The sequence below is a fragment of the Solanum lycopersicum genome, chromosome 12 (genome assembly GCF_036512215.1).
Source record: "Solanum lycopersicum chromosome 12, SLM_r2.1".
NCBI lineage: Eukaryota > Viridiplantae > Streptophyta > Magnoliopsida > Solanales > Solanaceae > Solanum > Solanum lycopersicum.
In genome coordinates, this window is record NC_090811.1 from 68,904,275 (window position 1) to 68,921,669 (window position 17,395).

Sequence of the window (17,395 nt, forward strand, 5' to 3'; positions counted from 1 at the left end):
CCCCTGTTGATTCATATCAACAGAATTATACTATGTCTGCCTTCTGACTTGAAAAAATTCCTAAGTAGCTGATGCTATTTATCCATTCAGGATATATTTGATGTATTTACAGTATAGTTTTTTATGTTCAATGTTGTAATCTGAAGATTCTTTGCTACAAGTTATTTAAAAATAGAATTAGATGCATATTGCATTAGATGCCATATAGTGCTATGGCAAAAGAGAATCATCTTTAGTTGAACCCCACAAGCAAGATGCCATAGACTATTTTGAAGTAGTAAACAAGAGAAAGATTTTAAAAAAATAGGCACTTGTTGAGATTTGACTCACATGTTATATTATTTTCTATACACCTCAACACGTCTCCATTGTGTCAGTTCAACACTCCAACTTAAAAAATGATCATCCAGACACCACCCCAAAATATATGTGTTACGTTAGCATCAGGTGTCCACGAGTCACTGTGGGACGAATGGGAGTGTTTAGTTGTCAGTTGAGATCAAGTTGAGGTGTCTAGACATGCACTCTCGAATAGTTGGAGTGCTTACTTGTCTATTGAGGCCAAGTTTGAGTGTTTGTTTATGCATTATGCCTTCTTAACTAACATAAGATTAGCCTGTCAAACATACTGTATTGTTGCTCGAACTCTCCAAAAATACGACATGTAAGCTGATAGCATTTTTGAAGAGTCGGAGCAACATAGATGTTGATGAACATGTTTGTGCACTTATATGATTCTAATATAGTTAACACAGTAAAGTATCAATGAAAAGTAAGGGAAAAAAGGGAAATAGTGAAATTTCTCAAGTAAAAAGAAAGAGTATACTTATGTTAAACAAATGTCAAAATCTGTTGAGAGTTGCTAAATTGATGTGATTGCCAGAATTCCATCTGTCTTCTCTTCACACTCTTTTTTAGTCCTAAAAACAGACTTTAAATATCTGTCCTTTGCTTCATTTTCATCATAAAAACACAGAGTAGTTAAATTCACTTAAAAGATGAAGAGCTATGTGGAATGGTATCCTATCATTATTATGTTGGCGGTAGATTTTGCTTTATCGATTTGTAATATACTTCTCAAGAAGATTATCATGGATGGTATGAACCATTTCGTGTTCATCACTTATCGACAGTCCATTTCAACCGTGTTTTTAGCCCCAATCGCCTTCTTTCTTGAAAGGTATCAAGAATGTTGCTTCCTAATTTTTCGCTTATTTGATGTATTATGTTACTTGTTTTTAGAACTTCTTCACTATTTCTTGATGAAAATCATAATTTTCAGGAATAAAAGGCCTAAACTCACCCTTCAAATCTTGTGCTATCTTTTCTTGAGTGCAATCGTTGGGTAAGTAGAACAAGATTAATATAGTTCATCTGTCATCTTGTGTCCGAGCGTTATCTCAGAAAGTCACCCTTCTTCTTGATTTCTGTTTCGGAGCATTATCTGAGATAATAACAATCATCTGAGAAATCAACTCTTGTGTCGGATCCTCCACAAATGTACTGCTATTGGAGCATATATCCACATTTTTTGAAGAGTTCGAGCAACATAGATGCTATAAGTCCTCTGTCTACTTTTTCCAAAAATTTTAGCACCATAGCTTACGCCTTTTTTTTTCTTTCAGTGCATCGCTTACACAATACTTATTCCTTCTTGGCATACAATACACTTCTGCAACATTTGCATGTGCATTTCTCAACATGGTACCAGTGGTAACATTCCTTATGGCATTACTTTTCGGGTATGTCTGAGTCTCAACGAGTACTAATATAGCTCAAAAGGTTACAAGTTTGTGCGCGTTGCTTTAATCTACGATTATGATAATGATGCAGGTTAGAGACAACTAACATGAAAGATAGAAGTGGAAGAGCCAAAGTTATTGGTACATTAATATGCCTTGGAGGTGCCTTTTTACTGACTTTTTACAAAGGCAAACCTTTAATCAATTTTTCACACTTAAAAGATTTATCTCAAACTTTGGAAGAACCTATCAGCTCCTCTAAAAGAAATGTACAATGGATATTTGGCTCGATGATCTTATTCGCTGGAACTATTTTATGGTCTTCGTGGTTCCTTATTCAAGCGAAAATTGGGAAGAAATATCCATGTCAGTACTCGAGCACGGTTATTATGACCTTTTTCAGTGCCATACAATCAGCTATCTTAACTTTTTCCACTGATAGAACACTTTCCATTTGGATTCCAAAGGAGAAGATCATCGACATGTTGAGTGTCGTTTATACTGTAAGTACATTAAATTTGAGTAATTTGTTTCGTGAGACTGATACATATTACAAATTACCTTCACTATATGTGAAAACAACTACTACGCCTCAGTCTCAAACAAGTTGGAGTTGACAACTATTCGTTCTTGAAAACTTGAATTCTTTTTTAAATGTTGGTTTCAACATGTTTAAATGTATCAAGTTATCAATTGACGTCCACAAACATAAAAGATTATGGTACAATGAATAAGTAGAATGAGGATTTGCACCAGTCAAAAAAAATGTAGTCCTTTTTCTGAAGTGAAAATAGCAAGTCACTTCAAAGTTACTATATGATGAATGATACATTGATTTTCTTACGTCCTTCTATGACTTGTAACGGAATATGATGTCTACTCCATTACTCATGATCGATAAGTTCAAGTTTCTGAGTTAATGACAGAAATGAATTCTTCATGTGTGACAGGGCTTAATAGGCTCAGGACTATGCTTTGTTGGAATGTCGTGGTGTGTTAAGAAGAGGGGACCGGTCTTTACTGCAGCATTCAGTCCTCTTATACAAGTTATGGCAGCCATGTTAGACGTTCCAATTCTACACGAACAACTCCATCTCGGAAGGTGATTCAACATTTCAAAACTTTCCTTTTAGGACTATATATGTTTCAAACTCATTACTAACACATTCTTTCGCGAAATGATGAACATGATCATACAGTGTGGTGGGATCAGTTATTGTAATCGTCGGACTATACTTTTTACTATGGGGCAAGAATAAAGAAATGCAGAAAGTTTCTCAAGAAACTGAAGAGAAAAAGGAAAAAGAGTTAAATTTCCAAGTTCATGAAGCTAATGATGAACCAGAAATACCTTGATATCAGTATTTCAATCTTTTCTTTGAACCAAGTTTCTTTTCTTTTTTCGCGAAAAAAAAAATGTAACTTTTGTTCAGTAAGAAAAAAGTTTGAGAAACTGTCAATTACAATGTTCAAGAATCAAAAATCTATACCTTAATTGGATGTACATAAAAGATTCTTGCACATAAAAAAGATTTATATAGTAGCAAGTTGTAATTATCATTTTGAAAAAATACACATACAATATGCTAGCTGCATTTGTAGTACTTTTGGTCTAAGTCTGCATTAATTCCAAGAAACTTTAGTTTTTTCGAGATAACTTTCTTTCGTGTGATTTTAGGTCTATCTCGTCCCTTTTTAACACCTTTAGTAACGGTATATTTGTAGAGTCGATGCAAGACATGACCAAACCATCTAAAGCGAATAATACTATACAAGAAGAACTTCAAAATACAAGAGATCCAACAAAGTGAAAAAACAGGAAAACATGAAAAAAAAAGTGAAAGAAACAATGCTCAAGTACACTATGATACTTATTCATAACATGGAATAAACTTTTAGCAACTTCCTCACATTTCAGCTTTGTTGAACTTTTATGTTTTCAACTCGTATTTTGAAAGAATTTAAATTCTGAGTCCGCCTCTGTTAGTCTGAATACTGTTTGTTGCCTTTCTTCTCTCCATGTCCTCGTGGTAGCGGCTCGTGGTGTTCAATATCATCATTAATGTCTAAATGAACACCAGGGTCATTAGTACAATAGCTACCACCTAACATGATGGAATTGTTGAGAGATTGAAAATTGCTATTTACATATGTTTTCAACACTTCATTTTCCTCCGATGAATCGTCCTCAATGCCTACTTTCTCCTCCATCTCACCGCGCAAACTAGCTCCCACGTTTGTCCCAGCCAGAGTGATGATCCTGGTGCCATGATCATCGTCATCACTCTGGCTCGAGTCACCTAGTGCAGCCTTATCACGAACATTTTTAAGGCTGCCTAGGCGTTTCGTTAGATCAGAGATCATGTTTTTGATCTCATTATCAGCCATTGCTTATATATTTTTTTTATCAAAAGGGGTAAACAATGAGAGTCTTGACAAGAATTTTGTATGCAATTGGTTTTGGATTTTAAAGACAATGTTGTTTTGAGGGACCAAATATGCCTTACTTATTTGACAATATAAGAATTTCTTCTAAATATTCTTGGAAATTATTAAAAGAAAAAAAATACAAGAAAAGTATTGCTTGTTAAAGGGTTTTGTTATCTATTCTTCAAGGCGATTTTTACGAATTTTAAGTCAGATACGCGTACTATGTCAAGAGAAAAAACTTACTTATGTTTAGGGTTACACCAATAATAGAATGTCATGCATATGGTATATACATGTATACAATCACTTTAATTTATCGTATAACCTTGATAAATTAATTAACGTCGTTTGATGTGAACATCGACGACATTAAATAGATGAAAGAAAAGGATGTGAACCTTTGGATAAAATAAGTCATTTCTTTTATTTTTCATCTGATGTTTAGTATTCATACCACGACCTCATTTAATTTGAATTTACGTTATAAGTCGTGAGACAATATTATAAGATTATTGTTTTAGGAACAAAAACACATGCTAAAACAGTAACACAATGTGTGTACCTAGACAATATATTTAAACAAGAGATATGATGATTTGGTGTCCAATGGATGCATCTTACTTTAGCATCTTTATTTAACTTTATGTTATTGGTTTCTAAGTTTCCTACTTCTTATAAGTTTGATAATATATTTATTTCATCTGTGGTGCATTAAATTAATTTATTTTATTCTATTTGAAATAGTGTTTTCTTCCATTCGTAATATCGCATCTATAATATCTATGGTACCTCGACTTGATTTATTCTTATTCACCCTAAATTTGCTCTAGTTAAATATAAAATATCACAAAAACTTATAATACGATAATCGAAATATTAGGAATGAAAATTCATTGCATATGTTGGTAGCTTAAATGGGCTGATTAACACATGAGACATTGGGCCAAAACTTGGAATGAAATCATGGGCCTGTACTACAACAATTAGCCCAAATGGTTTTCACTTCCACGTGAACTTTAAGCTCCCGTTTGATAATAGATTTTAAACTTGAAATTTAAAAATTCGTTTGACGTGAAATCGTTTATTCGTTGATTTATGATAAGAAAATGTAGAGTTATATGTCTCAAAACGTATTTTTATCTCAATTGATCAATATGAGTTATGATAAATCGAAAAATACTGATTCATTTTTGTATTAAAGGTCTCGACTTGTCTTTATTAGAAGTATTTTATCTCTAATATAAAATTTTATCGCTTGTCAAATTTTGTTGGTTCCAATATAGATATATTTGTTTTTTTTTCTAAAAAAAGAAAATAAATAAAGGAAAAAACAAAAGGTGATAATAGAAAGTTATAAATATCTTAAATCTTCTAAAAGGTGTTGGAGAAGGATGGGTGGAGGTAGAGGCATAAAATCTTTTCTCCATAATTTTTGTGGGGCATATAAATCTTATTATTAATAGTGATATGAATAGGAAAATATACATTGTAATTTAATTTTTTTGAAAAATTATTTTTCTTTCTTGATACTAATTATTACTATAGTGTTAAGCAAAAACATAAAGGTAAAATGGTTGAAAAAATCTTTTAATTAAATATTTACGTAATGAGTGTGTAAAAAAGTAATAAGATAGATAATCTAAAAATATATGAATATTAGATCAAGATACAAATGATGATAATCTAATTTCACAAACTGTTTTTAGTTAAATATTTTCTCAAAAAGAGCATAAAAGAAAAATACTACAAATAATTTGAGATAGAGAAGTTGTACAACAACTTATTAAGGGGGAAATGTGATAAAATAAAAATGGAATATTATAGAGAGAAATAAATTACCTAGTCTTAACGACCTAATCAAGACCCTTTATTCTGAACTAAAAAATTAAAATCAATCAAATCTTTTCAAGTAAAATTTGAATACAATGGCTAAGCCAAATTTTCATTAAAAAAAAAGTAAACACGTAAATAAGTTTAGGAATTCAACATTTACAGTACATACGTACAAAAATAATTTTAACTTTATATACCTTTCCTAATTTTTCGTCAAAGAGAATTTAAATGAAAACTTTATCACTGTCTCATTTCGCCCCTATTTGAACCTACAACCCATCAACAACTAGAAACAACATGAAAATTGATCTCACAAAATTCAATTGATACATACGAACTCGAAGCTTCCTTCAAGATATAATACTACTTTTGAAATATTCGACACGAGCTCAAAAAAGGAAAGAGGAGTCCAAAAGTAGAGAAACTCCTTTTTTTCTTCTTCTCTTTTTTTTTTCATCAATCAAAATCAAGCTACTGTAACAAATTTACCACCATTGATGAAGTGAAGTGGAGTGAATCTCTTATATACAGAATTTTGACTTTTTTTCCCTCTCCATAAACGTCATCCATAGAAATTTTCTCCAATCGAGCCGCCCCATTTTTGTATTATTTTTTTTTCCATTTAATAAACGCTTCTTCACCATCCAAAATATCAGAAACTTCTTTTCATTTCTGATTGTTCCATTTCAGCTTCTGAGTGTTTTTCTTATCTGGGTTTTAGGCTTTTTAGCATTGAGGATTCAAGAAAAAGGTTAGTTTTTTTTTTGTTTCAATTTTGTACTGATTTTGGTTAATTTATCAGTTGTTTTCAGTTTTTGAGTTGATGGGGTTAGTGTAAATTTGCTTGTTTTTTGATTCATAAGAGATTAGATTTGTGGGATGAATTGATTTTGGATTGTTCATAGTGTCTTGGGATGTATAATCTTGAAAATGGTGAATTCTCTGAAAAAGATTTGCTTTTTATGGCATTTAGTGTTTTGCATCCTAGTGTGGTCATATCGAGGTGTGTACAAAGTTTACTTTTCAACAGGAGATTTTGGATTGTTAACAGTATATTGGGGTATATAATGAAATGATGAATTTCTCTAAAAAAGATTTGTTCTTTATGACATTTAGTGTTTTGCTTATTAGTAATGGTAGAGTTGCTCTTTTAGTGATATGCTGGTCCGCGAGTTAGATGTTTAAACAACCTCTTATCTAAATGGAACGGGAAGTTTACTTTCATCTGCTGTTGTGCTGGCGAGAATTTGTTGGTACTATGTGAATTAGTTGAGGTACGGGCAAGCTGGTACGGACACCTCGGAGAAAAAAGGAGAAGAAGAAGAGAGAGAATGAAATTGTTTTCTTTAGTTTTAGGCGCTGTCGATCTCAATATAGAAGCTCTTAATTCTCAGTATGTGGGATGACTTGGCTATATGAACCCATTTTCTATTCAATTTCATAAATCCCAATAAGCCATCTTAGTTCCCAACTCTTAACCAAATATATAGCAGAGGTCTAGAGAAAGCTGCAAGCAATAGGATTCACCAATCCTCCCTTTCCTATAGAAAAGAGCATGATGGCTATTTGGAAGGATTTAAAAGTTGTAGTGATGCATGTATGTTTCTATATGCTTTCACATTTTTGGTTTGATTGAGGAGGGTGTTGAGGTTGAGGATTCCGGTCGAAGATTAGTAGTAAAAAGTTTCTCGTCTTGTCTCTCCTACTAGCAGTATTAGTATTATTTTAATATTTTTATTATTTTACTTTTTCCATATTTCTCATTCATAGTAATCTATTACTACTTGTTATCCCTTATGGCTCTATTTTCTTACTATCATGTTGTTATTTCTTCTTATGTCTTCATAGATGTTGTCTTTTTCCTTTCCTTGAGCCGAGGGTATATCGAAAACAACCTCTTTACCTGCCAAGGCAAGGGTATGACTGTATTATTAGGAATAGTTCTGCAAAGTCGTGTTATTTGAAAACTTCTTCTAGCCATTTTAGTTGAGAGTTTTCCCATCACACAATTAAGGATAAGCCAAGCGAGGTTATTTTACTTGTTATATTGCCCTTTCAATCTTTTTTTTTCAAAATACTTGTTGATGTATATTTTCTACCTGATTAATTTCTACTTCATGAAATATTATCTGAATTCTCTCCTTGGTAAGGATAAGAAAAGCTGGAGTTCTTTTTTTGTTGACCAGCTGCTTTGTCCGTCCAGGGTGCAATCATTTGTCTAACAATTCAAAAGTAGTTGAGAATGTATGGTAATGATATCATGAAGATTCTTGCCATACATATTCACGTCAAATAAAAACTGTATTTGCCATAATACTAGCATAGTACTGTTAGTATGGCAACTGATGGAGATTGTTGACTTGTTTCTAGGCACAAATGATGGGTGGACAATCAAAATCTGATTCAGGGGGCCAAATCAAAATAAGTTTTGGATATCATTGTAATAACAGCACAGATGATTCTGGTGAGGAATCAGATGGTATTGACGTGCGTCCTGGAAGTAAACTTCGAAGAGCCAACAGTTCCTTCTCTTGCCTGTCTGGGGCAGCTCTAAGTGCCAATGCCACACTAGCTAACACAAATATTTGCAATGGATTGTTTGGGGCTGAGATACTGCCAGCACTGGATTCACCTACTTCATTCCGACGGATACCCTCTTCTCCGTCATTCTCAAAGTTGGATTTATTAACATCTTCTTTTCAGAGTAGCTTGTCAAACTTAAGCTGTAGTCCATCCTCTCCAAGCGAGCTAGCTGAAGACAATTCATCTTCATTGAGATCCACGAGTGCTCCTTCTAGGTGTGAAAGCTTCCTTAATGCAACAGAAGTTAAAATTGCTGGCGGTGCAGCAGGTGAAGACAGAGTCCAGGCTGTTTGTTCAGAAGAGAACGACTCGCTCTTCTGTGGCATATATGATGGATTTAATGGAAGAGACGCAGCTGATTTTCTGGCTGGAACATTGTACGAAACTATTAGGCATTACCTTGGTTTATTAGACTGTGAACTCGAGCGAGAGTCTAAAGTTTCTGATCGCGTGGGCTTTTATGGGCTTCCTTATTTAGAAGTGGAAAAGTCATGTCCGTCTTTTAATCAAAGGGTTCTTAATAGTCTGGAACTGGCTCTTATTCAAGCTGAGAATGATTTCCTTCACATGGTTGAACAAGAAATGGATAACCGTCCTGACTTAGTGTCGATTGGATCCTGTGTATTAGTGGTGCTTCTACTCGGGAAGAACATGTATGTGCTCAATGCAGGAGATAGTCGAGCTGTATTGGCAACTTATGGTGAAGGCGTTGGTGCTAATAGTGATGGAAGGTTGCAAGCTGTGCAGCTGACTGTTAGTCATACTGTTGATGATGAATCTGAAAGAATTCAACTATTAAAGAATCATCCTGAAGATCCCTCAACAATCGTGGGTGGGAAAGTAAAGGGAAAGCTTAAGGTTACTCGGGCACTTGGAGTGGGTTACTTGAAAAAGGTGCAACTTCTACTCCCTCCGTCCATTTTGACTGATTTTCAGTTTGTGGCATCATGTTGGTTCCAACATTAATACAATCTTTTCTTTTTTTGCTTCTTACTTATTAGGAAGGTTAACACTTCCATTTTCTTATTTCAGAAGAGTATGAATGATGCTTTGATGGGAATTCTTCGTGTCCGGAATCTAGTTAGTCCTCCATATGTTACTGTACAGCCGTCTCGGACTGTACATGAAATATCTAGTTCTGATCACTTTGTTGTACTTGGAAGCGATGGTCTATTTGACTTCTTCAACAACGATGATGTTGTAATGCTTGTCCATTCTTACATTCAACGTTACCCGTTTGGTGATCCAGCCAAATTTCTTTTGGAGCAACTTGTCATGAGAGCTGCAGATTGTGCAGGTATGACATATTCATCATACTCTCTCCATTTGACCACATCTACTTTCATTTAATTTAATCAAATAGTATTACATTAGACCACTATTTCGACTGTCAGCACGTTGGCAATCTTGCATCCTTACGGTACAACAGAGTCAAATGAAACCACATTATATTAGACACACAACATGGCACATATCCACATATTAATCAATTTTTTAATTGCTAGTTAATGCAGTGATATCAGCAAAACGAATGACAACTCTTTTATTCTAACTTTCCACATGACATATTTAAAACCACAAGTTTATAGAACATTTTGGTACATTCTACGTATCTATAGTTTAAGATCACAAGATTCAAAAGTCTTCTTTACTTCAACACCATTTCGAGTCGCCAGTCAAACAAATTGAAACTGAGGGAGTAGTAAATTTTGTGTTGATGATCCTCTGAGGTTGTATCAAGTAAGATTGTGTATATGCCTGCGTAAAAGAATATGAATAACTCCATACATTTGCAGGCTTTAGTAAGGAAGAGTTGATGAGCATACCAGCTGGGAGGAGGAGGAAATATCATGATGATGTGACTGTAATGGTGATAATCCTGGGAATGAACAAACGTACCTCAAAAGCATCGACTCGTCTATAAGTTTTGTCAATCTGAAGAACAATTTTGTCAATTTTGTTTCATATTATTTTGCATTTTGTCCCCACAGTAAGGAAACCGAGGCCCCGGAGAGGAGGAGAGGAGATGGTTATTTTGCTTATAGTAGAAAGTTTATGTTATTCACAATTTTTCAATTTGTTTGACATTGTTCTCCAAAATACCTTTACTTCATTTGTAATCTATGTATATTGTTGCTCATCATTTTCATGAATAAGAGGAAGTGTTGGAGAATTTCATTGAGCATGTTAGAATTGGTTTTCACTTTTATTTCATTTGGTACGATGATGACATGAGTTGAGTTTAAATGAAGCAGTAAGATTTATATTGTTGATCCAACTTGTGTTTGACCGAGGGATGAGTTTATTTTGTAAAACCAGGTAAATATAGTTACTTGATACTTGTGTTGGTTACAAATATCAGGTATCTGGTGCATTATATGTGGTTGATAGCAATCTAGCTAGAACGTCATCATTACAAAATATGATTATATTCTAATTTTAAGATAATAAAAGAGTCTTGCTATTAACAATCATAACCAATGGTTGAAGTAGACAACCTTTGCCTTCTTTTTTGTTCTTTAATGATTCTTGACCTTTCAAGTTTGTGAAGGTTATCTATCAAAAAATAAATTTGGTCAGCTCTTTGGATTTATTCATTGTGTAAATAAGAAGATATTATTTCATGTGAAGCTAAAAGAAGATTATGTTTTCAACTGACCCCATCATTATCATTTTGTTTATTTATAGCTGGATTCAAATATGTGGTATGAGTCTGATCTGTAGATCACATGTCACACTTTTATCACTGGACCAAAGTCCGAGGCTACATGTCATTAAGACTTTGGCAGGACTCGGTAGTTTAGCTTATTTGCACAAAAAGTAAAAACCAAATCATCCGAAAAAAAAATTGTGCAATTAAATAAAGCTAAAATGATATGAAATTTTTAGGTCTTAAACATCTTTAGCTGACCAAATCGACCAATCAAACTTTCAGTTACATGATTTGCTCTTCAAATAGGTTTATGAATCATAAATTGTAGAATATTATAATAACAAAAATATAAACTTATATTATCCTAAAAAGTATTTTGTCTTGAGGGACAAAAATTAAAGACTAAGCACAAATTGGACTAAAAGTGCAAATGTGAACAAAATTGGACTAAAAGTGCAAATGTGAACAAAATTGGACTAAAAGTGCAAATGATGATCTATGAGATGGGCTTCTTGTTAATGTCCTCTATAGTTTTGGGCCTTAATGCTTATAAACACATTACAGAAAATAAATAACAGCCCAACAACAACAATTTCATGGGGTTAAAGGCCCAATTTTGATGTCGCTATTTAACTTGTGCTCATTTTTTTTAGTACTAGTTATGTATACGAGATTTAATTACATGTATATATCGCGTTAATAATAATGAATATAGGTAAAAAGACCAAATTATTTTGTGTTCATCACATTGTGCTTCGCACGTGTCCTACATATTAATAAGAAATAATTTTTTTTTAAAAATAGTGCAAATGATATTTAAAAGGACTACTTACCATTTATTTAAGGTTATTATTAAATTGAATTACATGTAATTATATGTTTTATAGAACTTAATTTCTTTGGGAATAAACAAAATCTTTTATAGCCTTACACTAACTTGAGAAGGAAAGTGTCTTATCAACACATGTACAATGTGAGAGGGGGAAAAGATGATTATATTATATAGTATTTTTTTTGGTTCCAAACTATATTATATAGTTTTTATGTTCTTTCTTGTTCTTGTCAGTCTATGCCACTTCCTCAATGAATGGGCAAGTTTTGAATTCTTTAGGTTGCTTTTTCTTTAATTTTTTTCTTCTTCTCATATCATGAATCTTATCCATTTCAATATTTCCACCAAACATGGGACATGGACATCTCTATGAGTTCATCTTCTTGCTTCCAATGCATTATCTGGTGTTTGATATTCGTATTGAGCTTCCACTAATTCAGATTCATGCCGCATAAAGTCTATTTAAAAGAAAAATATTTCTATCAAAATTGTTTTCATACTCTAGGGTCGAGCAAAGGGATTCATGACCAATGATATCTACGGGAATATTAAAGAATCTTGATAAAGAACACTTCTCCTTGTCCGAGCCTTTGACAAAAATCATTTTTGGTAGGATTGCTTCCCCACCTTTCAGTCTTATGTAGAATTTGAATTAGTTGAGATTCACTATGAATATCGAATAAATAACAAAAAAAAAAAGGAGTAATGAATCTTTCCAAATATAGAATATATTATGATTAAATGCATGCATGGGAAGCAAAAAGATGAACTTATGGAGATGTGTCATGTCCCATATATTTGATGGAAATATTGGGTTGGATAAGATTCATGATGAAAAAAAAAAGCGGTGACATAAATCTGAATTAGTCGGAACTCCAAATAGTTTAATTTGTTTTTGAAAAATAACCTTCTTTTACTTGCCCTTTCCTTTTTTATCTCTTCAAAAAATAAAAATAAAACTTCTTACCACAATTTATACTATATATTACTTATTAAGGGGAATCTTGATGCAATAACATAACACAGTTATCTTTATCAGATTCGAACCGTAGAAGCAGCTACAAATATTTGTAATAAGGAAGGCTATTTACATCACACATGTATTTATACGTATATGGACTTATTTATTTATTTATTTATATATATATATATATATGCATATCACACCATGCATTAACCCTATAAAACCCACACATTATATTCTTTTTCAACAACACCATCTTTTACATATATTCAACTTCCCCTCCCTCTATCCCTCATCATGTCAGGTGTTTGGATTTTCAAAAACGGCGTCGTCCGGCTAGAAACCCCCGGTGACTGCCACGTCAGCTCCACGACCGGTCATCGGAAAGTTCTAGTACATGTTCCTAGTAAAGAAGTCATTACATGTTATGCAAATCTTGAAAAAAAGCTTTATAGTCTTGGATGGGAAAGGTATTATGATGATCCACAACTTCTTCAATACCACAAAAGATCCACAATTCATCTTATTTCCCTCCCAATTGATTTTAATAGGTTTAAATCCATTCATATGTATGATATTGTTGTTAAAAATCGAAATGAATTTGAAGTTAGAGATATGTAAAGTTACTAACTTTCTTTACGTGGATATAAGAAATGTGAAATTTGGAGAAACTTATGTGTTTTCGAGTTGATAGTGATATGTTTGGAGATTGGAGTTGTGTTTGAACATGGATACGAACGGAATTGTTTTTGAATTTTTGAAAGTGAAAATTGCTTTTTATTGTTTTTGAACTTAAAATTGTTATGTGGCTAACAAAATAAAATCAATCAACAAACAAGTCGTTGTAGTATAGTGGTAAGTATTCCCGCCTGTCACGCGGGTGACCCGGGTTCGATCCCCGGCAACGGCGTTAATTTTTTTTATGTTTCTACACATACCATATATCTAGTTATATCTTACGACAAGCACAAATACATTATGCTCTCGCAACATACAATGTATCTAGTTATATATCTTACGAGAAGCACAAATACATTATGCTCTCGCAACATACAATATATCCAGTTGTGTCTTACGACAAGTACTCCAAAACCCACCAACGCTCGAGAAATGCCTTGTTATGGTGTAAGAAACATCAGCTTCAGTATGTTAAGACTGATAACAAAGGAGTTACTTCACAAGTTCTTTTTCAACAAGTAATTTACATAGAGTTTGGATGTTGTGTTCTGGACAACAAGAAAAAATGAATGTAGTTAGTCTAAGGCTATGTTGCTTGGACTCTCCAAAAGATGCTACACCCGTGTCGGGTCCTCCAAAAATGCACTACTTTTGAAGGATCAGACATGCACGTGTCGCCATATTTCAAGAGCCCGAGCAACATAGGTTCAAGGAACTCATATGATATAGGCTAATGTCACGAACTCACTTTCTTCTTTGTCGTGCTCCAAATGTTTCAGCTCTGAACCTATACATTCCGCCATCCAATATATCTCCTCAGTCCGCGGGTGAGACTTGTCATCCGATGAAAATCCGTGCAAATTTAAAGAATGCTCAATGCTACCTACATCTACCCAGCTGAATCCTATCTCTTTCTTCACTCCCTTGTCTCGCATTCCTTTTCTGATGTTCGCTACCTCATCCCACTGCCCCTTCTCTGCAAACAAATTCGACATCAAGACATATGAGCCTGACTGCTCTGGTTCTAACGCGATCAATGTATTGGCTACTCTTGTTGCCATGTCAACATTTCCGTAAATCCTACAAGCACCAAGTAAGCTTTGCAGCACAGATAATCCAGGTCCTCCGGGAATCTGAGCCAGGAAAAATTCAGCTTCCTGTAGCCTCCCTGCCCGACCAAACATGTCCACCATACACGCGTAGTGCTCTGAAGATGGTTCGATGGAGTAATCTCTAACCATGGAATTGAAGATATCTATTCCCGTATCAACCATTCCTTTTCGACCACATGCTGTTAGTATAGAAAGAAACGTTATTGAGTCAGGACTCACACCTTTCTTCTTCATCTCCTCAAACAAAGCCATAACTGATTCATAATCACCATGCCTTGAATGAGCAGATATAATCGCAGTCCATGAAACTTGACTCCTGTCTGAGACCTCATTGAAAACTCCTTGAGATTCAGAGATACTCCCACGTTTTGCGTACATGTCAAGGAGAGCACCTGAAACAATTGGATTGCTGTTTAATCCCCGCTTTATCAAACAAGCATGGCATCGCTGGCCATGCTTCAATGAAATACACTCAGATGAGGCAATTGCGCTCAAGACACTGCCAAACGTGTATTCATTTGGTGGTAACTCCATTGACGCTGACAAGAATGTTTGTAAAGCTTCTCGAGACATTCCATTTTGAGCATATCCAGAAATTAAAGCGTTCCATGATATGAGATCTCTCTGGTCGAGCTCTTCAAAAACCTTTAACACGTCTTCCATTAATTCAAACTTAGCATACATGGTAACGAAGCTATTAGCAACATTCAGTTCAGAGAAGAAGTTTGTCTTTAAACAAAATCCGTGAACCATTTTGCCTTCTGTCAACGAATTCTTGACAGTTATAGAATGAACTAATCCAACAAACGTAACGTGATTGGGGTAAACCCCATCTCTCCGCATCCCATTGAAAATAGATATAACATTCTCATTATTCATGGAAAGCATTGTTGTCCAAGACACAACGTTACGTTCATTCATACTTTGGAAAACCTTGTCCGCATCTTCAGTCACATCGCACTTGTAATACAATGATATCAAAACATTACACACCGAAACATGAGTACCATACGCCATTTTAATGACCAAACCATGTATCTGCTTCGCAAGCTCCAAACACATCTCCTGTCCACAAGCAGATACAGCACTAGTAAACGACACATGATCAGGTTTCACCCCTTCCCTCATCATTTCCCTAAATCCCGAGGCAGCTTCCCATGAATAACCCCCTTCCTGTGCATACCCCGAGAGCAATGCATTCCACGAAACCAAATCCTTACACGACATTTCAAGAAACACTCTTTCACCTTCTACTATATAACCACACTTTGAATACATAGTAACAAGTGCATTTCCAACGAAAACATCGTTATCAACTCCAAACCTCATCACAAGAGAATGCAACTGACTACCAACAAGAATATCCTCTTCATCTGTACAATGACTAATAGCAGTAGTATAACTTACAGCATCGAAAACAACCCCAACGGAATGCATCCAATGAACAAAACACAAGGCCTCCTTACTATTTTCGAACCCCGAAAGCAGGGTATTATATGAAACTCTATCTGGGAACTTCAAGCCATCAAACACACACATAGCATTATTAAAGTTTCCAGTTTTACTATACATACTCATCAATGAATTTGGAACAGTTACATGCTCAATGAAACCACTCCTTATCGCCAAGCTATGAACTTGAGTTCCAAGATTTACATCTTCTCGACAACCCTTTAGAGCTAAAGCTACAACAACTTCATCAATTTCTGATATACCCATTTGTAGCTGATTCTTGAAGAGCTTAAAAGCTTCAATTTTGCGGTTTTGCTGTATATAATTGAGCATGGAATGGTGAATGGAGATAAGAGCTGGTTTAGTAATTGTATCAAACAGTTGGTGTGCATAGTGAAATGAACACAAATTTTGAGCAGTTAGACGGCGGGTAAACATGAAAAGAAAATCCGTCCTAAACCCTTTTTTAAAATAGGGAAAATATATAGGGACGGATAACTAATTTCGAAATTAATTTTAGAATGAGTAATATTATGGGATATTGTTATGAATTTTCGTTAATTTATCTACAAATTGAGGGCTTAAAGACGTAAAAACTTTTTGAAAATGTTTAGTTGAAAGTGTTTAATAGGAATACTTATTATATTTTCGAATGCTCAATCGAATCACATCATAAATTGAGTACCTAAATAAAATTACTAGCGATTTTGAAGTGTTATCGATGCAATCTTTTTTTTCCCCACTCAATTATTATATTAGAACCCGACTGAATCTAAAATTCGCGTAGAAAAATTGGTTGAGAGGTAAAGTGCTTCCTTAAACGCAACTCATAACTAGACAGACTCTAACCGAGATCTCAAATTAAAAATAAATAAGTACTTACCACTCAACCACAATTTTTATTATAATATAATCGATCTTTTTAGTTTATCATAATTTTAATCGTATAAATACTTTTAAAATAATAATTCTTTTTACTATATTTTAAAAAATATTTTCCTTCGTACCAACTACTTTCACTACATATGGGTCAAGAAAAAAGCAAAATTAGTCAAATTTTTTTTTGTATTTATCATGTTATTATGCCATAATTAATCTCAAATCTAAAAGAAAAAA

At 34.0% G+C, this 17,395-nt stretch overlaps 5 protein-coding genes and 1 non-coding gene across 6 annotated transcripts; 4 read left to right on the forward strand and 2 right to left on the reverse strand.

The window, feature by feature from the left end:
- Positions 1-761: 761 nt before the first annotated feature.
- LOC101259520 (WAT1-related protein At3g30340-like) lies at positions 762-4,179 on the forward strand. The gene is made up of 6 exons (XM_004252851.5): positions 762-1,180; positions 1,283-1,345; positions 1,626-1,742; positions 1,834-2,245; positions 2,693-2,844; positions 2,942-4,179. Exons 1-6 carry the CDS (start codon positions 999-1,001, stop codon positions 3,096-3,098), a joined length of 1,083 nt encoding a protein of 360 aa, XP_004252899.1. The 5' UTR covers positions 762-998; the 3' UTR covers positions 3,099-4,179.
- Positions 3,726-4,130, reverse strand: LOC101259226 (uncharacterized). Its single transcript, XM_004252850.5, has one exon. The coding sequence runs from the start codon at positions 4,128-4,130 to the stop codon at positions 3,726-3,728; it is 405 nt and encodes a 134-aa protein (XP_004252898.1).
- A 2,046-nt stretch (positions 4,180-6,225) lies between the features above and the next one.
- On the forward strand, positions 6,226-10,761 carry LOC101258930 (probable protein phosphatase 2C 40). Its single transcript, XM_004252849.5, has 4 exons — positions 6,226-6,756; positions 8,376-9,482; positions 9,621-9,885; positions 10,385-10,761. The coding sequence occupies exons 2-4, from the start codon at positions 8,382-8,384 to the stop codon at positions 10,510-10,512; spliced, it is 1,494 nt and encodes a 497-aa protein (XP_004252897.1). The 5' UTR covers positions 6,226-6,756; positions 8,376-8,381; the 3' UTR covers positions 10,513-10,761.
- A 2,504-nt stretch (positions 10,762-13,265) lies between these two features.
- Positions 13,266-13,767, forward strand: LOC101258636 (flowering-promoting factor 1-like protein 3). Its single transcript, XM_004252848.2, has one exon. The coding sequence runs from the start codon at positions 13,335-13,337 to the stop codon at positions 13,656-13,658; it is 324 nt and encodes a 107-aa protein (XP_004252896.1). The 5' UTR covers positions 13,266-13,334; the 3' UTR covers positions 13,659-13,767.
- A 108-nt stretch (positions 13,768-13,875) lies between these two features.
- TRNAD-GUC (transfer RNA aspartic acid (anticodon GUC)) lies at positions 13,876-13,947 on the forward strand. The gene has a single exon. It is a non-coding gene; the product is annotated as a tRNA-Asp (tRNA).
- Positions 13,948-14,186: 239 nt separating this feature from the next.
- On the reverse strand, positions 14,187-17,388 carry LOC101257644 (pentatricopeptide repeat-containing protein At4g32430, mitochondrial). Its single transcript, XM_004253100.5, has one exon. The coding sequence runs from the start codon at positions 16,715-16,717 to the stop codon at positions 14,432-14,434; it is 2,286 nt and encodes a 761-aa protein (XP_004253148.1). The 5' UTR covers positions 16,718-17,388; the 3' UTR covers positions 14,187-14,431.
- Positions 17,389-17,395: the final 7 nt, after the last annotated feature.